Source organism: Opisthocomus hoazin, chromosome 26 (genome assembly GCF_030867145.1).
Source record: "Opisthocomus hoazin isolate bOpiHoa1 chromosome 26, bOpiHoa1.hap1, whole genome shotgun sequence".
NCBI lineage: Eukaryota > Metazoa > Chordata > Aves > Opisthocomiformes > Opisthocomidae > Opisthocomus > Opisthocomus hoazin.
In genome coordinates this window covers 4,533,297-4,553,527 of record NC_134439.1, presented here as the reverse complement: position 1 = coordinate 4,553,527, position 20,231 = coordinate 4,533,297, and the positions used below count along the sequence as shown (strand labels likewise).

General features: G+C 67.7%; 2 protein-coding genes across 2 annotated transcripts; one reads left to right on the top strand and one right to left on the bottom strand.

The window, feature by feature from the left end:
* Positions 1-996: 996 nt before the first annotated feature.
* Positions 997-12,742, bottom strand: PPP1R9B (protein phosphatase 1 regulatory subunit 9B). Its single transcript, XM_075443641.1, has 10 exons — positions 11,074-12,742; positions 7,130-7,262; positions 6,902-7,022; positions 6,615-6,719; positions 6,103-6,238; positions 5,799-5,951; positions 5,655-5,708; positions 4,817-5,046; positions 3,393-3,489; positions 997-2,168 (listed from the first exon to the last, which is right to left on the bottom strand). Exons 1-10 carry the CDS (start codon positions 12,367-12,369, stop codon positions 2,115-2,117), a joined length of 2,379 nt encoding a protein of 792 aa, XP_075299756.1. The 5' UTR covers positions 12,370-12,742; the 3' UTR covers positions 997-2,114.
* Positions 12,743-14,501: 1,759 nt separating this feature from the next.
* On the top strand, positions 14,502-19,182 carry SGCA (sarcoglycan alpha). Its single transcript, XM_075443647.1, has 9 exons — positions 14,502-14,592; positions 15,070-15,222; positions 16,070-16,215; positions 16,310-16,393; positions 16,466-16,665; positions 16,751-16,913; positions 16,993-17,198; positions 17,384-17,410; positions 18,901-19,182. The coding sequence occupies exons 1-9, from the start codon at positions 14,553-14,555 to the stop codon at positions 19,082-19,084; spliced, it is 1,203 nt and encodes a 400-aa protein (XP_075299762.1). The 5' UTR covers positions 14,502-14,552; the 3' UTR covers positions 19,085-19,182.
* The last annotated feature ends 1,049 nt before the right edge of the window (positions 19,183-20,231 follow it).

Genomic DNA, 20,231 nt, shown 5'->3' with positions numbered 1-20,231 from the left:
CCGCGGGGGGGGGGGGGACAGGAACCCGGAAGCGGCCGGGGGGGGGGCCGGGATCAGCCGCCACGCCCCGCCCCGCCCGGTTCGGCTCGGCTCGGCTCGGCCCGGCTCGGGCGGTGCTGAAGGGACAGCGCCTGCGGGGCCGCCCGGGCGCGGACACCGCGGGGCCGCTCACACCCACCCACACTCTGCCTCCCAGTGCCCCCAGTCCCTCCCAGTCCCCCCAGTACCCCTCAGCCTTCCCAGTCCCTCCCAGTCCCCCCAGTGCCCCCCAGCCTTCCCAGTGCCCACAATCCCTTCCAGTCCCTCCCAGTCCCCCCAGTACCCCTCAGCCTTCCCAATCCCTCCCAGTCCCCCCAGTGCCCCACAGTCTTCTCAGTGCCCCCAATCATTTTCCAGTCCCCGCAGTCCCTCTCAGTCCCCCCAGTACCCCCCAGTGCCCCAAATCCTTTCCCAGTCCCCCCAGTCCCTCTCAGTCCCCCCAGTACCCCCCAGCCTTCCCAGTCCCTCCCAGTCCCCCCAGCCTTCCCAGTCCCCCCGGTCCCTCCCAGTCCCCCTAGTGCCCCGCAGCCTTCCCAGTGCACCAAATCCCTTCCAGTCCCTCCCAGTCCCCCCAACCTTCCCAGTCCCCCCAGTCCCTCCCAGTCCCCCCAGTGCCCCCCAGCCTTCCCATTCCCTCCCAGTCCTCCCATTCCCCCCCAGCCTTCTCAGTCCCCCCATTCCCTCCCAGTCCCCCCAGTGCCCCCCAGCCTTCCCAGTCCCTCCCAGTGCCCCCAGTCCCCAGGAGGCGCGGGCGGACGCTGGGACCAGTCCGTACATAGGTACAGATATATATAGTATATACAGCACGGCTACACGGGTGAGATTAAATAACCCCGCGCCCCCGGGGCTCTCGCTCCCCGACCCCCCCTTAAATACTTCCCCCCCCCCCCCAAGTGGCTCCAATCCAGTCGGATCCCCCCTTTCACACACCCCCCCCCCCCCCCCGCGCCCCCCCTCCTCCCCCTCCCAGTATAACCAGCTCTGGCTCCCAGTTGCCCCCACATCCAGTTACTGTCGGAGACGCGGTACTTCGAGGGGGGGGCAAAATAGAAATAAAAAAATTAAGGGGTTCCTCCTGGGCCGAGGGGCTGGGACCCCCCCGCCCGGTGGGGTTGGCCAGTGGTGGGGGGTGTCCCAGCCCCGGAGAAATACTGTGATTTATGGGGGGGGGGAGGCGTATTTACAGTTGGGGGGGGTGAGAGCATTGCCCCCACCCTGGAGGGGGACCCCCGTGCGTCTCCCCCCCGCCCAGGGGAGGCGAAATCCCTGGGCTCGGGGAGGGCCATGGCGGGTGCTGGGGGGGCCGGGGGGGGCACCCCCCAGCTGTGCCCCCGCAGCGGGGATCCGGGCAGCCCCGGGGGGCCACGGTGGGGCCGGCGCCCCCCCCTCCATGCCCGCTGCAGGGGTTGGCAAAGGCCGGGCGGTCCGGCGGTGGTGGCACTGGGGGGTGACCGGGGGGGGGCACTTGGGGTCCCCCCTTCACGCCGAAGGTCCTCGGTGTCCCAGGCACCGGGGTCAAGTCCGCAGGGGGGGGCAAAGGCAACCGGCCCCCCCCCCGATCAGCGCTCCAAGAGAGTCCCAAGAGGAGGAGCTGGGGATGGGGGGGGGGAGGGGGGGCTTCCAGCGTACCCCCCCTTTGCTCCCCAGTATGGCTCACATTTGGGAGGGGGGGCCATTTCTGCCTGCCCCCCCCCCCCAGCGTCCACCCGGGGTGCCAGATCTATGTCCGGAAGGAGGGGGGGGTGTCACGTCGAGGGGAGGGTGCTCTTGGGGAGGGGGGAGGCCTGGGGGGGCCGTGCCCCCCCCGATCGGTCCATCACGTCACCACGAGACTCACACTGGACACAGACACGAACGCGGGGTGTCCGCCCCCCCCAGACCCCCCCAGACGCACACAACCCCTCCCCCCCCCGCTGTCTGTGCCCCCGGAGGGGAGTGGGGGGCACCAGGAGGCCTTGGCGGGGGTCTCGCCTCCTCCCCGGTGGGAAAGGGGGGGGGGGGGCTTGGGGGGGGAGAGGGCTTTGGGGGGGGGAGAGGGGGCCCCCCCCCTGAAATCGCTGCGGTTTGAGGGCGGTTTAAGTCGGGTTGGAATTTTTCAAAGTCTGCAGCTTGGCCTCCAGTTCGGAGATCTGAAAAACAGCAAAGGGGAGAGGTCTCAGCGGGGGGGGGGGGGGGGCCGGGGGGGCCCGGGGACAAGGGTGGGGACACGGGGACATGGGTGCGAACACGTGGGGGGGGAGGGGGGGACACAGGGCTGCGGGCGGGGACACAGGATGAGGAGGCAGGAGTGGGGATCCAGTGATGGAGACACGGGGATGGGGGGGTCTGGACTGGGGGTGGGGGGGGGACAGGACAAGAAGGAGGGGGGGCCGACATGGGGGTGCTGGGGTGGGGGATACACAGGGCTGGGGGGATGGAGGGTGTGGGGAGAGTGTGGGCGGGGTGCTGGGGGGCCAGGGTGGGGCTGTGGGGGCCACAGGGCTGGGGGGGGGCAAAGGTCTGGGGGGGGCATAAGGCCGGGGGGGCACAAGGCCGGGGGGGTCTGCAGGCAGGCGGTGGGTGAGTCTCTGTGGGATGGCAGGGGGACAATTTGGGGGTGACAGAGAAAGGCATAAGGGGGGGGTGCATGGGGGGGCTCTGCTGGGTGCCGGGGGACCCCCCCCCCCCCGCTGTGTCCTGGTGCCCCCCAGCCCGGCGGGTGCCAGCCCCCCTGCTGCGACCCACGGCAGCGTCCCGGGCGCTGCGGGATCCCGGGGGATCCGGTGACCCCGCGGGGGATCCGCTATGACCCGGCACAGCCCCGCGGCGGGGGCCGGGGGGGGGGGGATCCGGTGGAATCCAGCGCGGGCGGTGGTGGGATCCAGCATGGCCAGCATGGGACCCAGCTCCCGGCGGAGCACCGAGTGCGACCCCGCGCCTGGCGCCGATCCGCCGGGAACCCCCGCGGGATCCCGCGCCGGCGGCCTGGGATCCAGCGCCCGAGCTGATCCCTTCCGATCCGTTCTGGGACGTCGGACCCCGGAGCGGGATCCGCTGCCGCCCAAGCCCCAGGCAGATCCGCTGGAATCCAGCGCGGGATCCAGCGCCAGGGACGACCGGGCGCGCGCCAGCGCCCGAGCAAGATCCGCCGCGGCCCAGGGCGCAGCGGTGAGACCGCGATCCGGTGGGAACCGGCGCCCGAAGCAGATCCACCGCGATCCGGCGTGGGATCGGGAGCTCGGTCCGGAGGGGATCGACCGCGATCCGTCCTGGGATCCAGCGTCGAGGCCGCGACGGCGGCGTGGCGGGAGCGGCGTGGCGAGGCGGGGCTGGGCGGCTCAAGGGCAGCCCGCGTCCCGGCGCCCGGTGCCCACCTTCTCCTGCAGCTTCTCCATCTCCTCCTTGTGCGCCAGCTCCGACTCCTCCAGCACCCGCCGCTGCGCCGTCTCCTTCTTCAGGAACTCGATCTCCCTGCGGGGACCAACGCGTGGGTGCGGGGCACCCTCCACCACCCGGCACCGGGGACACCCCGGGGTGGTGGGATAGGGGAGGGGGGACCCCGGGACTCGGGTGTCGGGGAGGGACCGTGCTCAGTGGGGTGCCCGGGGATCTCCCAGGGGACGGGCCCTGCCCAGGGATGAGGGATGCCCAGGAAGGACTTGGTGCACTAGGAATGGGTCCACATCAAGGAGAAGGTCCCTGCCCAAGGGATGGTCCATGTCCAGGGGATGCAAGATGCCCAGGAAGCACCTGGAGCCTCAGGGATGTGTCCACACCCAGAGGATGGTCCCTGCCCAGGGATGAGGGATGCCCAGGAAGGACTTGGTGCCCCAGGGATGGGTCTATGTCAAGGAGGAGGTCCTTGCCCAAGGGATAAAGGATTCTTGGGAAGGAGTTGGTGCCCCAGGGATGGATCCACATCAAGGAGAAGGTCCCTGCCCAAGGGCTAGTCCCTGCCCAGGGGATGAAGGATGCTCGGGAAGGATCTGGTGCCTCAGGGATCAGTTTCTGCCCAGAGAATGGTCCACGCCCAGAGGATGGTCCACCCCGGGGATGAGGGATGCCCAGGAATGACTTGGTGCCCCAGGGATGGGTCCACGTCAAGGAGAAGGTCCCTGCCTAAGGGATGATCCCTGCCCAGGGGACGAAGGATGCCCAGGAAGCATCTGGAGCCTCAGGGGTGGGTTTCTGCCTGGAGGATGGTCCCTGCCCGGAGGATGGTCCCTGCCCAGGGGATGGTCCATGCCCAGAGAATGGTCCATCCCCAGGGATGAGGGATGCCCAGGAAGGAGATGGTGCCCAAGGCATGGGTCTATGTCAAAGGATAGGTCCCTTCTCAAAGAATGGTCCATGCCCAGGAAGGAGTTGGTGCCCCAGGGATGGATCCACATCAAGGAGAAGGTCCCTGCCCAAGGGCTGGTCCCTGCCCAGGGGATGAAGGATGCTCAGGAAGAATTTGGTGCCTCAGGGATGGCTTTCTGCCCAGATGATGCCCAGGGACAAAGGGTGCCCATGCAGGGGTCTGTGCCAAGGGCATGGTCCATGCCTAGCGATGAGGGGTGCCCCAGGGACAGGTCCACATCAAGGAGAAGGTCCCTGCCCAAGGGCTGGTCCCTGATCAGTTGATGAAGGATGCCCAGGAAGGATTTGGTGCCTCAGGGATGGGTTTTTGCCCAGAGGATAGTCCATGCCCAGGGGATGGTTCACGCCCAACTGCATGGTCTGTGCCCAGGGACAAGGGGTGCCCGGGCAGTGGTTGGTGCCCCAGGTATGGGTCCTTCCCCAGGGAGATGCTCACTTTTGCTGGTACTCCTTGATGAGCCTCTTGGCCTTGCTGTACTTGCGCTCCAGGGTCTGGTACTGGGCCTGCGTCTCCTTGAGGTGCTCGTCCACAGCCTGGCAGAGGTTCTGCGCCTCCATCCAGTACCCCTCCAGCTTCTCCATCCGCTCCTTGTTCTCCTCCACGCTCTGCTCCAGCTGGGCCTTCTCGGCCCGCCAGCGTGCCTTCTCCTGCTCCAGGCACTGCAGCTGGGGGACAGCGGGGTCACGGCATGGCACGGCGTGGCATAGCCAGGGAGCAGGCATGACATGGCATGGCATGGCACGGCACAGCCAGGGAGCAGGCATGGCACGGCACAGCACGGCATGGCATGGTGAGGGGTCTGGGGGGAGATGTAGGGAGCTAGGAGGGGATGGAGGAGATGGAGATCCAGGGGGGTCTGGAGGAGATGGAGATCCAGGGGAGTCTGGGGAGATGGAGATCCAGGGGAGGTCTGGGGAGATGGAGATCCAGGAGAGGTCTGGGGAGATGGGGGTCCAGGAGAGGTCTGGAGAGATGGAGAACCAGGATGGGTCTGGGGAGATGGAGATCCAGGGGGGGTCTTGGGAGACAGAGATCCAGGGGGATTCTGGGGAGATGGAGATCCGGGGGGGGGTCTTGGGAGATAGAGATCCAGGGGGATTCTGGGGAGATGGAGATCCGGGGGGGGGTCTAGGGAGATGGAGATCCAGGATGGGTCTGGGGAGATGGAGACCCAGGGGAGGTCTGGGGAGATGGAGACCCAGGGGGGGGTCTAGGGAGATGGAGGGGTGTCCCTCCCACCCACAGGGAGCCGGGACACCCGGGACCCGCTCACCTTCCTCTTCAGCTGCTGGATCTCGGCCTCGGTGACGGCGTGCTTGATCTGGAGCTGCGAGAGGAGCCGGGCGTTGGCATGGGGCGAACACACACGCTGCCACGAGCGGGCACACTGCCCCGGCACCCCCCGCCCCCTCCTCACCTCCTTGAACTTGTGCACCAGCTTTTCGGGGTCCATCTCCACGGGGGAGAGCGTGTCCTCGTTCTCAGCCAGCTCGAACACCTCGATGGCCATCTCGCCGCTGGGGAACATGGGGCTCATCTCCTCCTCCTCGTCCGTGGCGTACTCGCCCGTCTGCGGAGGGCACGGAGCGGCATCGGCACGTGGTGGTCCCCAGCCTGGCACCCCCACCCCATCCCACCTGGGGAAACTGAGTCACCAGCCCCATATCGGGTGAGGGGGACCACGTCTGTCCCCTCCCGCGTGGGTGCCGTGACCCCCTCACCTCCTCGTCATCCTCGGTGTACTGGGTGTAGCGCTGCTCGATCATCTCCCGCTGCCACCGCTCCTGCTCCAGCGTCTGCTGGATCAGCTGCGCCACCTCGCTCTGCTCCCCCGGCTTCTCCCGCCCGATGAGGAACCTGCGGGGACGTGGGGCTCAGCCGGGGTGGGGGGGTCAGGCCGTGGGGACCCCCGGGTGGCACAGCTGGGGATGGGGTCTCCGGCCAAGGGGACCCCCGGGTCACACAGCTGGGGGAACATCCCTGCTGGGACAGGCAGTGCTCCTGGGGGTGGTGGATCTGGAGGGGACGTTATGGGACCTGTGGGTGAGTTGGGGGGCTGGGGGGGTTCCTGGGCTGCTGTGGGGGCATTCTGGGGTGCAGAGGGCATGGGGATTGGGGGGAAGGGGGACAGCCCAGCCTGGGGTGCTCTAGGGACAGGCTATGGGGCAGGGTGGCCAGCATGGGCTGAAGGAGGTGTCTCCCAGCCCCACAAAACCCGAGCCCCGGGTCCTACCGGACGCGGCCCTTGGTGTTCCTGAGGACGGAGGCGGCGAAGCTCTGCGTCACCCCGACCAGGCTGGTGCCATCCACCTCCACGATGAGATCGTTCACCTGGATCCTGAGGACAAGGGGATAGTCGCAGTGGGGCCACCCCTAGCCCACCTCCCGGGCATCTCCCACCCTGGGGAACATTTGGCACATCTGGCTGCTCCCAACACCAGCCCTTCCACCACTACCCAAGCCTGTGGGTGGGCAGCAGCAGGGACCCAGGTGGGTGTTCCGCGCCCGGGCAGCCCTTACCTGCCATCCCGGTGGGCCGCCCCACCCTCCGTCACCGTCTTGACGAAGATGCCGAGCTTCTCCAGGCCCATGTCGGCCCCCGCGCCCATGCCGATGATGCTGATCCCCAGCCCTCGGGAGTCTGCAGGGATGGAGAGCCATGTCCTGGTGGGGTGGCAGCGGCCACCCAACGCCGATGGAGTCACCTCCAACCCGCCCCCAAGGTGCCAGCACGGGGTGAGGACCCACCTTTCTCCAGCTCCACGGGGAAGAGGTCGAGCCGCTCCACCCTCTTCTCCAGCTCGTACTCAGCCGACGCGGCCATGGGGTCAACGTCTTCGTTGCGGCGGTCATAGTCTTCGTTGGAGTAAGTGCTGAAGACCTGCCAGGACGGAGGGAGCTGCTCAGCGAGGCAGCAGGACAAGGTGGGAAAACACCGGGGCCATCCGCCGCCCCGGCACCGGCAGCACCCATGGTGGAGGGGGCATCCCGAGTGGGGGGAACCCCGGGCAGGGGCGGGGGGAGGTGTCACTGAGCTACAAGACACTGGAGAATCCCCTCAAGTCTTGTCACGGGATGAGGGGGGGTTGGGGAAGAACGGAGGGCTTGAGGTAGCCGGAGGAGCAGAGACGGCACCTTGCCCTGTACCACATGGAGGGATGGATGGATGGAGGAGATGGACAGACAGATGGACGAAGGGGTGGGTGGATGGATGGATGGAAGGAAGGAAGGAAGCAAGGAAGGAAGGAAGAAAGGAAGGAGGGAAAGAAGAAAGGAGGACAGATGGATGGATAGATGGATGGATGGATGGATGGAATGAAGGAAGGAGGAAGGAAGGATGGACAGATGAATGGAAGGATAGATGGATGGATGGATGGATGGATGGATGGATGGATGGATGGATCTACAGATAGATGGATGGAGGAATGGATGGATGAATGGACAGACGGACGGACGGATGGACCTACAGATGGATCGATGGATGGATGGATGGAAGGATGGACCTACAGATAGATGGATGGATGGATGGATGGATGGATGGATGGATGGATGGATGGATGGACAGATGGATAAACAGGGTGTGCAAGCACTGGCTGCTCTCAATCACAGTTTGGGGAGGACAGAACTGGCTTGTCCCCCCCTACTCCCCTCAACCCTTCCCAAGCAGGGGCCCTCCAGCTCTCTGCCCACCACCTTCTCACGGGAGCAGGGACGGGCCCTCCTCTCAGGGCAGCCTCCCCTCCTCTGCCCTCCCCTGCACCTCAGCCCTGCCTGGGCACCTCCGGGCAGTCCTGGGCTGCCAGCCTGGAGCCCTGGCACCCAAACCCGCCATCGTGTCCGGGAGGGGTAAATCCCACCACAAGTTTGGGGTTGGTTTATTCCCCTGTGGACCCACTTGGCAGATTCAATGTCCATGTTCTCGCCTGGATGGACACCTGGCCACAGGGAGCACTGGGGGCTCTGCGGGCATCGGAGGTCCATGGGTCACCCCCCGTCCCCAGGTCTCCATCCCCCCATGCCCACCTCTCCCCATCGGGCTTCGCTTGCTGGGTGCTCGGGCACCGAGGAGGGGTCAGCCTCGTGGCTGGGGTTGTCCCCGTCCTCCTGCACGTCCAGGGACACAGAGGTCCCCAGCCAGCTTCAGTCCTGGGGGAGCGGGGACGGGGACAGCCACGATGGCCGAGGCCGGGGAGGGGACCCGAGCCGGGGCAGCTGCTTGGAGAGGGGCGATGAAAGGTGATGGGTCTCAGAGCCACACACGTAGGGTCCTGTGACACTGTAAATCCCTGGGGACACCGACCCCGCCGCGGGGCAGCCCCAAATCCTCCCACAGCAGCTCAGGGGGGACGGGGGGCACCTGCACACCCACCCGGGGCTGGGTGCCCACACACCGGGCACCGAGATGCTCCTGGCCGAGGTTGGCTGTGCCACCAGGACCATGTCCCCATCCCAGAGCCAGAGGGAGTGGGGTGCCACGTCCCCGCTCCCCAGGAGTCTGCCAGCACCCTTCTCCGGGCGCTGAGCCTGGCAGATGTCCCCAACGGGGCCCGAGCCTGGCGATGCCCCCGCGGTGGGGGGATTAGGGGTAGCACAGCAGCACGAACGCCTCGCCACGAAGGGCACCAGGGATGAGCGTCCAGGGCCATCGCACAAAGCCTGGTGACACCCACAGATGGGCAGGACCCACCCGGGGGGCACCCCGGGGTGCCGGGGATGAGCAGGGCAGGGGATGTCCCCCCAAACCCCTGTCCACATCCAAGACCACCGCTACGGGCACAGGTCCCGGCTGGCCCTGCTGTGTCCCCCACCCCTGTCCCCGGGTCCTGGGGGGTTTGGGATGTGCCGGGGGTCTGGAGTGGGCTCCGGGGAGAAGGAGCCGGAGCGGGCACACGCCCAGGGGAAGGGGCTGGCAGCGCGTGCCCCCCTCCCTGGGCGCAGGGTGCCTGCTCTGCGCCCCATCCTGGGGCTGGGTGGGGGTCCCCAGCGCTCCCGTCCCCCACCCCTGCAGTGGGTCTGGGGGCTCAGCATCACCCATGCACCGGCAGGGGGGGGAGATGGGGAGCTTGGATGCCTGGGTCCCCTCCCAACCCACGGGCGTGGGACCCCCACCCTCACCCCGAGGTGGGACGTGGGTGAAAGCGAGAGGCTAAAGGCCGTGCTGGGGGGGGGGGGCAGAGCACCCCAAAAAGCCTGGCTGCCCATCCATGGCGGGGACACCCTTCCCAGGGATGGGCTGGCCAATTCCCACAGGACCGAGACCCCCCCACCCGCAGCATGCAGCCGCCCGGGACACCCCCACCGCTGTCCCCTGCCCGGGCCACGGTGGTCCCCGTCCCCCCGTCCCAGGTGGGGCCACCCACCCGCTCTGACTCAGAGCCAGAATATAGGCCGGGGGGTCTAAAAATAACCCAGCTCCAGCACAAAGCACCCGCTGCTCCCCCGGTCGGGGGGATTCGAGCAGGAGAGGACACCCCGAAATAGCTGCGCGGCTCCTTCTCCCCCCGCCCCATCGCCGGGGGGGGCATCCCAGATGGGGACCCCAAACCCAGCCGGGATTCCCGCTGGGCAACGGAGGGGGACGGGGGATGCTGCCCCCCGCCCGGCCGTGCCACCGAGACACTTCCCCTTCCTCCACTTCCCGAAACGGTCCTGGGTGCCATGGCGGGGGCAAATACCCCCCCCAACCCACCGCTTTGTCCCTGGGGACCCCTTGTTTGGGAGGTTCCCCGGCACCAAGGGACCCCTGGGGACCAGGGGCAGAGGCTGGCGGCGCGGCCATCACACCCAGCACCCCGATATTTCAGGCATCCCCACCCGAAATACGGGGCGGATCCTGCCCCGTCCCAGGCGTGGCGCTGGGCTGGCGCTGGGTGCTGTGCAGGGCCCATCCCAGGGGGTCCCAGTGCCACCCCTCCCTGTCACACCAGCCCTGGGGGGGACCCTCGCTGATGGGGGGGCCCAGGCCATGCCAGGTCACCATGCGGTGCCCACGCAAGGGCACGGCCATCCGGGATGCCATGCCCCATGGCTGAGGGGGCACAGACCCCCACCCCACCTCCCTGTCACAGGCACCAGTCCCCCCCCAGAGGGGTGGGTTTGGAGATGGGGGGGTGCCACACAACCCACCCTGGGCTGCCCCTCACCCTAGGGTACCCCTCCACATTGGGGTGCCCCCCACTCTGGGGTACACCTTCACCTTGGGGTACCCCTTACCCTGGGATGACCCCCACCCTAGGATGCCCCTCGCCCTGGGATGACACTTACCCTGGGGTGCCTTTCACCCTAGGGTACCCCTCCACCTTGGGGTGCCCCCACTCTGGGATATCCCTTCACTTTGGGGTACCCTTTACCCTGGGATGACACCCACCCTGGGGTGCCCCTCACCCTCTGGTACCCCTTCACCTTGGGGTGCCCCCACTCTGGGGTATCCCTTTGCCTCGGGGTACCCTGTACCCTGGGATGACCCCCACCCTGGGATGACACCCATCATGGGATGACCCTCACCCTATGGTACCCTTCCACCTTGGGGTGCCCACCACTCTGGAGTACCCCTTTACCTTGGGTACCCCTTACCCTGGGGATGCCCCTCATCCTGGGGTGCCTCTCACTCTGGGATGACCCCCACCCTGGTATACCCCTCACCTTGGGGTACCCCCCTCCCCAGGGACCCCGCCATCCCCAGATGGTCTCACCTGGATGGGGGCCGTGCTGAACTGGATCTTGCGGTTGGGGACTGGCTCCTCTTCCTCAGACAGCCCGGGGATCTCCACGCAGCCAGACTCAGGCTCGTACAGCCCTTCGGCCTCCTCCTCCTCCTCCAGCCCGCTGCCCCCCGAGTCCTCCCCGAGCCCGCTGTAGGCACTTATGTCCACCAGGTCCGCCTCGGAGAAGTCCTCCTTCTTGGCCTCCTCGTAGGCATCGCCCTCCTCTGCCCGCTCGCCCTTGACGTCCTCCTCGCCCACGGCCACCCCTGAGCCCCCTTCCAGCCGGGGGGCTGTGGGCGCCGGACCCTCGGGTCCCTTGGCCGGCTCGGCCGCGGGCACTGGTTCACCCGCCGCTGTCACCTCCTCCTCCTCCTCCTCCTCGGCTTCACCGCTCTCCTCCACCTCCACCGGCTTGATCTTGCAGACCTCCTGCACCCGTGGGGTGGCTGTCTCCTTCTCCGCTGGCCGGCCGCTCTTCCCCGCTGCCTTGTCCTCCTCCGCCGGCCGGGTGCGGGACGGGGCGGTGTGGCCATCACCCGACCGCCCAGTCTCAGGGCTTGGCAAGAAGACCCGAGGCCGCTTGCCCACCGCCTTGGCATTGAGTGGTCCTGCCGCTCTCCCCGGCGCCTTGTGGAGGTTGTTACGGAGGTCGGCTTTCTCGAAGACGGCGCTGAGCTGGCTGACGGTGGGCGAGACGGCATCGGCGTCCAGCTTGTCCAAGGACTCGGTGCTGCCGTTGAACCTCACCACCACGTCCAGCTTGCGGTCCTGGAAACCGGCTCGTTCCTTCCGCAGCAAGAGCTTGGTGGTGGTGGCCTTCTCCTGAGGGCTCCTCTCAAAGATCTTCCGGGTCTCCTGCAGCTTGGAGAAGGGCTTGTCGGGTTTGGAGTCGAAGCGGCTGACCCTCTCCGAGACGCTGGTGCCCAGCTTGAGGAGGTTGCCCTGGTCCACGCTCTCGCTGAGGCTGCCAGCCCGGGGCAAGGAGAGACGGACGGGCTTCTCCTTGGCTTTGGCCAGGTCGCAGGCGCCCTCGGGGCCGGGCGCCGTCCCCATCTGCAGGAACATGTTCTTGATGCGGTGAACGTTGGAGCCATACTTCTTCCCCCGGCTTTTCTTGCCGTCTTCCCCGTCGGCTTCCTTTGTGGTGGGCGCCAGGGCTTGGATGGTGGCCTCGTAGGCGTTACGGTGAGGGGACGCGCTCCGCAGACCCCCGCCGCCCGCCGCCCCGCCGGAGGGGGACCCGCCGCCGGCGGCCGCCCCGCCGCCAGCCTCGGTCCTCAGCATGCCGACACCGGGCCGCCACGCCGCATCGCCCGCCGCCGTCGCTCCCGCCGCCGCGGCCCCCTCGCCGGTTACAGCGGCATGGGGAGCGGGATGGCGGCCGGGGGGCCACCACCGCCACCGCCCGCACGGGCCCGCGGGGGGCTGCGGGGCTCGGTCAGGCCATGGCCATCCCTGAGGGCCCCCTCCACCCAGGCCCTTCTTCCTTCCTCCCTTCTCCTCCTCTTCCTCTTTCTCTGTGGCTGGTGATGGAGCCGCTGCTGCCTGCGATCCGCCCGCCCCGCTGCCCGCAGAGCCCTCTGGGTCTTAGCGGCGCGCTCGCTCTTCCTCTTCCTCGCCGCCGTGCTTCGGCCTCGCCGCCTTCGCCGGCTGTGGGGACCCCCCCGCCCCCCGAAACCCACCCGCTCGAGATGACGCGTGGTCCCCTCCCCACGGCGGCACGGGGGTCCCCCCCGCTGCCCCCCAGCATCCGTGCTGTGCCGCGTCCCCCCCCGCCGGCTTGTTCCGTGTCACCCCCCCAGCTTTGTCCCCCCCAAATGTGACCCCCACCCCCAGCTCTGACCCCCACCATGCCTGTACTTTTCCACCCCTGTTCCCCCCCCCGCCCCCCAGCATCCGTGCTGTGCCGCGTCCCCCCCCGCCGGCTTGTTCCGTGTCACCCCCCCCAGCTTTGTCCCCGTGTCCCCCCAAATCCGACCCCCACCCCCAGCTCTGACCCCCACCACGCTTGTCCTCTTCCACCCATGCCCTCCCCAGGGCTGTCCCCGTGGCCCCCAGGTTGCTCCCCGTGTCCCCTCAGTTCCATCCCTGTGCCCTCCCCCCCCGGTTTTGTACCCACATCCCCCGGATCTGCCCCCACCCCCCCCCGTGCTGTCCCCGTATCCCCCTAATTTCGTACCCGCATCCCCCCATCCCGTCACTGTGTCCCCCCCCGTTTGTACCCCCAGCCCCCCATCCTGTCCCCGCACCCCCCCACCCTCTCCCCATACCCCCCCCACGTTTATACCCACAGCCCCTCATCTTCTCCCCGTATCCCCCCCCCCAGTTTGTACCCACCTCCCCCCAACCTGTCCCTGCGCCCCTCCCAGCTCTGTCCCTGTGTCCCCCCATCCTGTCCCTGTGTCCCCCCCCCCAGTTATCTCCACATGTGCCCCCCTCTCCCATCCCTCAGCCCCCCACGCACCCACGCCCAAAGCCCCCCCTCCCTGTCCCAGGGTGTCCCCACAGGGCACCTATTTAATTTTTCTCCCCATAAATTTGTCCCTGGGGTGCAGCTTGTGTCCCCCCGCCCTCCCACGATGGCTCCACCTGGGGGGTGGCAGGAGGGGAAACTGAGGCAGGGGGACCCCAGTGGGGGGGTCCAAGGCGCTGCACCCCTTCCTCCCTCCACCTCCCAGCTCGTATTCTGGGGGGTTCTGTGGGGGTTCGCTGTCCCCCCATCGGCCATGGAGGAGGGGGGGGGATCAGGGCTGACTCCCTGGGGCCGTGCCGGGGGTCCCCGCTGCGGCACAGGCACCCCAAGGGGCTGGGGGTTGGGGTGGGGGGTACCCAGCTCCCCCAGGCCGGGGAGCGAGTGGGCATCAGGACCCTGCAGATGCCCCGCAACGCAGGCTCCCGGCCCTTTGTGCGTGACGCGGCGTGACGAGGCGTGACGAGGCGTGACGAGGCCCCACGTCCCCCCCCAAAGCCACCCCTTTCCCTTTCCGCCACCCCCCCCCCCCCCAGCAGGGCTTGGCCCCCCCCCCCCCAGCATCCCAGCACCCTCCGCTCGTCACGCCAAGCCACACGTCCCATCCACGCACACGCGTGTGCACACGCATGCTCTTGCCTGGGCACCACGCAAGGTCACACGCGTGTGCGGGCCAGCGGGTGCTGCCAGGCTGCCTGTCACGCCGGCGGGGAGGGGGTCATCTGTCCCCAGGTGTCCCCCCCAGCCCCTGTGTCCCCACAGCCGTCCCGCTCCCCGTGAGCGTGGGCACCAGGACGAGCCCACCCAGGGGACACAGGAGCCCCGCGGAGCCCCCTCCCCGCTTGCCAGAGGGGCTCGGGGACACGGTGGGGCCTTGGTGGCAGGAGGTGGCCATGGCAGGGTCCCCCCTGGGACCCCCCCAGGCGGCCCCCCCAGCCAGGCCAGCCCCGCTGCCTCCGTCAATCAGCCCTGGCCGCGCTCCCGGGCGCTGGCGAAGATGGAGGCCCCCGAGCTGCTCCGGGTCTGGGTGCTGGCAGGCGAGTGGCAGCCCTGTCACCCTGCGGGGGGGACACGTCTGGTGCTGGGGGACCCCCAGCGGGCTGGGGACGGGGCGACCCCCAGAGCGGGGTGGGGACGGGGGGTCCCGGCGGGAGGGGACGGGGGAGACGGGGCTGCGACGGGACAGAGCTAAATAAAGCTGTCCTGTCCCCAGTGCCAGCTGGGGCGGGGACGGGGGGACCGAGTGGCACCGCTTCGTGACGGGTCCGGGGCAAGGGAAGGTGCTGTCCCCATCCCTGTCCCCATCCTTGTCCCCATCCCTGTCCCCATTCCCTCCTAAATACAGCCCACCCCGTTGTCTCGGGACGCCTGTCACCACAGCGAAGCGTTTCTGCCCGAGCCGGGTGTCCAGGGGGGTCTGCAGGTCATCCCCGGGGTCTCTGAGGAATGGGGAAACTGAGGCAGGGAGGAGCCGTGTTCCCCAGCCCTGGCTCTAGCCCTGTGCCTGGCCACAGCCGTGGCTCTGGGAGGATCCCTGGCCACCCTCCCCGACCACCACGTCCTCCCCGACCACCACGTGTCCACCGAGACCGGAGCCATCTTCGTCCACGAGCTGGAGCGGGAGCTGTTCCAGGAGGCCTTCCTCGCCGGGCGTGAGGATGACAGCGGTGAGGGCCAGGCTGAGGGGAGAGGGGATGAGGGGTTGTCCTGCAGTGACTGGGGGGGGGGGGCTGGGACTTTAAGGGGTGGCACTGACTAATGCCTGCTCCCCACCCGGCACGAACCCAGCTGGGTCATCTGTCCATCCCTCCATTCCTCCATCCATCCTCTCATCCATCCATGCCTTCATCCTTCCACCCCTCCACCCCTCCATCCCTCCATCCCTCCAACCCTCCGTACCTCCATCCCTCCATCCATCCTCTCATCCATCCATGCCTTCATCCCTCCATCCCTCCACCCATTCTCTTATCTATCCAACCCTCTATCCATCCTCTCATCCGTCCATTCCTCCATCCCTCCATCCATCCTCTCATCCATCCATGCCTTCGTCCCTCCATCCCTCCATCCCTCCATCCATCCTCTCATCTATCCATCCCTCCATCCATCCTCTCATCCATCCACCCACCCACCCACCCATCCATCCATCCATCCCTCCACCCATCCCTCCACCCCACCCCCTGTCCCTCCATCCCCACCCCTCCACCCATTTGGGGACCCCCCCAGCACCACCCCATCACGCTTTTCACCCCCCCCTTCTCCCCCACCGCTGAGGCCTTGGGGGTCCCCTCTATCGGGGGTCACCTCCATCTGGAGTCACCTCCATTTGGGGCCATTCAGCTCAAAAAGGGGAGCGGGACCCCCGTGGGGCACAGCCAGCACGGACATCGGTTGTGCTTCTTTGGTGGGACCAGTTGGGTGGGGAAGGGCTTGCAGGGCGGGGGTCCATCCGGGGGTGGCACGTGTGTCCCCATGTCTGTGTCCGTCCCCGACCTGTCCGCGTGTCCCGGCACCCAGCAGCCGCCCCCATCACCTTCCAAGCCCACCTCCGGGACCACCCCGACCTGCCGCGGTGGCTGCGGTACATCCAGCGCAACCCCCACCAGCCGGGCTACCTCTACGGCTGCCCCACCGCCGCCGAGGTGGGGACCCACGCCATCGAGGTAGGTGCCCACCCTCACGGCCCTGTGCCAGGGGGGGACACGGGGAGGCGGGGGCTGGCATCTTTAGTGGTGGGGGTCTCTCCTCGGCTTGCAGGTGCTGGCGTACAACCGGGGCACCTATGAGACGGTGGCACAACGGCTCGTTGTCACCGTCGTCCCCGCACCTGGTAAGGGCTTTGCACCCCCAAAACCCCCCTGCCCCGGGGGATGGGCGCGGGGTGTCCCCACGGGTGCCACACGTCCCCCGCAGACGGGGAGCCCCCCCTACCAGGGCGAGTTCTTGGTGGGCAACCGCGACGTGGAGGAGCTGCTGCCGGCGGAGGCGCGGGAGACCTTCGTGGAGGCCGCGGCCGGCGTCTGGGAGCGGGACGACGTCCGCGTCATCAACGTCACCTCCGCCCTGGACCGCGGCGGCCGCGTGCCGCTGCCCATCGAGGGGCTCAAGGAGGGGTACGGGCAGAGCTGGGGGGTTGCTCGTGGTCGCCCGTGGGGTTTGTGGGGGTCGCCTCCAGCCGGTGCCCCCCCGCCCTGGCAGGGTGTACGTGAAGGTGGGCTCCGGTGGTCCCTTCTCGGCGTGCCTGGCGTCGGCCGCCTCGCCGCGGAGCCGCTTCCACTGCGGCCTGGGCCAGCAGCCCCTCGCCTCCTGCTACGACACCTTCGCCCCCCGCTTCGCCGTCCGCTGGTGCAACCTCACCCTGGTGAGACCCCCCCCCCACCCCACCCAACGCACCCATGGGGAGCCCCCCACCCATCCCTAACCATCTCCCCCCATTGCAGCTGCAGGTCTGGCCCACCCCCGTGGCGACGGGGCCGGCGTGGGGTTCCGGGGTGCTGGAGGAGGGTGGGGATTTCCAGCCCCCCACCGAAGCCCCCCCCCGGGACCTGCTGCCCGGGTACCTGGTGACGCTGCTGGTGCCGCTGGCCGTGGCCGTGCTGCTCTGCCTGCTCCTGGGCCACCTCATGTGCTGCCGCAGGGAGGGAGTGTGAGTCGGGGGGGGGGGCACCCTCAGGGTGGGGGTCCCCCCACCCCACCAAGGGCATGGGCACCCCGGGCTGGGTGCCCTTTCCCTGGCCATCGTGGTCCTGGGACAGCCTTGGGGTGGTGAGAGCCCTACTCACCATCGTTAGTAATTTTTTTTTCTTTCCCCATTTTTCCTCTGTTTTGTAGGCAAAAACGGGACTTGGAGACGTCGGAGTAAGTCCCCGCGGCCGGGCTGAGCCGTGCGGGTGCTGGGGGGCTGCTCGGGGGGGGCTGGGGTCATGGCCCAGCATGGGGATGGGGACGGGGAGGAGAGGGGGACAGGAGTGGTCGGCTCTCTGGGGGATCTCATGGAGGTGGTGGAACCCAAAGGTCTCCCCCATCCCAAAGGGCCCCCCCCAGCCCCCCTCCTCCTCGGCGCCCCCCAGTAACCCCCCACAGATGCGGGCTGGAGCACAGGAGCTGTTTTACTTCTCCAATAGCCTTGGTCAGCCTCAACACCAGCAAGGAGGACCCCAATGATGGGGGGCAGGCCCCAGTGATGGGTGGGCAGACCCCAGTGATGGGTTGCAGAGCTCGGTGACAGAGGGGCAGACCCATGTGATGAGTGGACAGACTCCAGTGATGGGGTACAGACCCCCAGTGATGGAGGGGCAGACCCCAATGATGGGGGACAAACCCTAATAATGTGGTGCGGACCCTGGTGATGGATGAGTAGACCCCAATGATGAAGAGCAGACCTCAACGAAGGGTGGGCAGACCCCAGTGATGAAGAGCAGACCCCAATGATGGGGGTACAGACCCCAGTGATGGGTGAGCAGACCCCCATGATGGGGGTGCAGACCCCAACGGAGGGTGGGCAGACCACAAGTGATGAAGAGCAGACCCCATTGATGGGGGTGCAGACCCCAACGAAGGGTGGGCAGACCCCAATGATGCAGAGCAGACCTCAATGATGCGGGTGCAGACCCCAACGGAGGGTGGGCAGACCCCAGTGATGAAGAGCAGACCCCATTGATGGGGGTGCAGACCCCAACGGAGGGTGGGCAGACCCCAGTGATGCAGAGCAGACCCCAATGATGGGGGTGCACACCCCAACGGAGGGTGGGCAGACCCCACTGATGCAGAGCAGACCCCATTGATGGGGGTGCACACCCCAACAAAGGGTGGACAGACCCCAGTGATGAAGAGCAGACCTCATTGATGGGGGTGCAGACCCCAACGAAGGGTGGGCAGACCCCAAGTGATGAAGAGCAGACCCCATTGATGGGGGTGCAGACCCCAACAAAGGGTGGACAGACCCCAAGTGATGCAGAGCAGACCCCATTGATGGGGGTGCAGGCCCCAACGAAGGGTGGACAGACCCCAAGTGATGAAGAGCAGACCCCATTGATGGGGGTGCAGACCCCAACGGAGGGTGGGCACACCCCAGTGATGAAGAGCAGACCCCATTGATGGGGGTGCAGACCCCAACGGAGGGTGGGCAGACCCCAGTGAAGAAGTGCAGACCTCAGTGATGGAGGGCCAGACCCCAATGATGGGGGTGCAGAGCCCAATGACGGAGGACACACCCCAGTGATGGGTATGCAGACCCCCACTGATGGGTGCCAAACCCCAATAACAGGGTGACAGACCCCCCCAAGCCCCTCCCCGAAGGTATGCGGGTGGGACCATGGGCGCAGCACCCAATTGTCCTTCCCCCTCAGCATCCAGCTGGTCCACCACACCACCATCCACGGCGACACGGAGGAGCTGAGGCACATGGCCACCAGCCGGGATGTCCCACGGCCGCTTTCCACCCTGCCCATGTTCAACGTCCGCACGGGGCAACGCGCCAACCCCATGCCCGCTTCTCCGGATGGTGCCCGCGTCCCTCTCCTCCCACCGTGAGCCAGGGAGGGTGGGTGCCCTGGTGACACCACGATGACGCCGGTGAGGGACAATCGCGGGGTTGGGGATGGACAAAGGGGTGTCACGATGATTTTGGGGGGACAAAAGCCTGGCGGCGGGCAGAGCCCAGGTCGCCCGTCCGGCTGGGCTCTGCCCGCCGCCAGGCTTTTGCATGGAGCATTTTGGGGGGGCTACCAATACTTGGGGGGCTCATCAGCATCCACATGCATCAGGGGGACACCTGCACCCTATTCCCTTCCCCCCCACCCTCATCTATCCCACCCACCCTGATAAAACCCATAAATAAGCGCTGTGGGAGCACCCAATCCCTCATTTTTTGGGGGGGCAATAAGCTGGTTTCTTCTCATTTTCCAGGTAAAGCGGGTGGCCCGGTTGTTGTCACCTCCCCGGGGGTGACCCCAGCGAGGTCCCCACCGGGGGGCTTGGGTGGGGGGGTGGGGGGGGTGGGTTTTAGCTGATAAAGCGGCTGCTTGATGATGATGAGATGTGGCTTTTTTTTTTGTTGCTTTATTTTTCACCCCAACCAGGAGTCCAGCCTGGCCCTGGTGGCTGTGGTGGTCTTGGGGGGCTGGGGGGTGGGGGTTGGGGGGAGTTTTTTGGGGTGCAGCCCGCTGCTGGGCTCCTTCTGGCTGCAAACAGTGCCATGAGTTTGCCGGTTCTCTGCCCCAGCCAGTGCCCAAAGCTGGAGGTGCCCTGGGGCTGGGGGGGATGCTGGAGGGGGGGTCCCTGGTCTGTCCCTTCTTTTGGGGGGTCCCACTCCTCTCTTCCCCCCTTCTTGAGCTGCTTTGCTCCAGCTGGGTGCCCTGCTTGCACCCACAACCCCCCTGCTGCACCCATGACCCCCCCCAAAGACGTGAACCCCCAGCCCCATGGAGGGGAAGGGGCTCACGGAGAGCGGATCGGGGATGGGGACAGGGACAACGAGGGGGGGACACAGCCCCAGGGACCCGCCACGGCACCCCAACGTCCCCCGGCTCACCTGGGTGCCCGTGTCCGGCAGGGTCTCTCCCGCAGCCCCCGGCCGCTCCGGCCGCTCGCCCCTTCCACCGCACGGACCCGGGCATCCCGCTCAGCACCCCCATCACCCCTCCCCGGCCCCCCCAGGGGGTCCCCCCAGCCCAGCCCG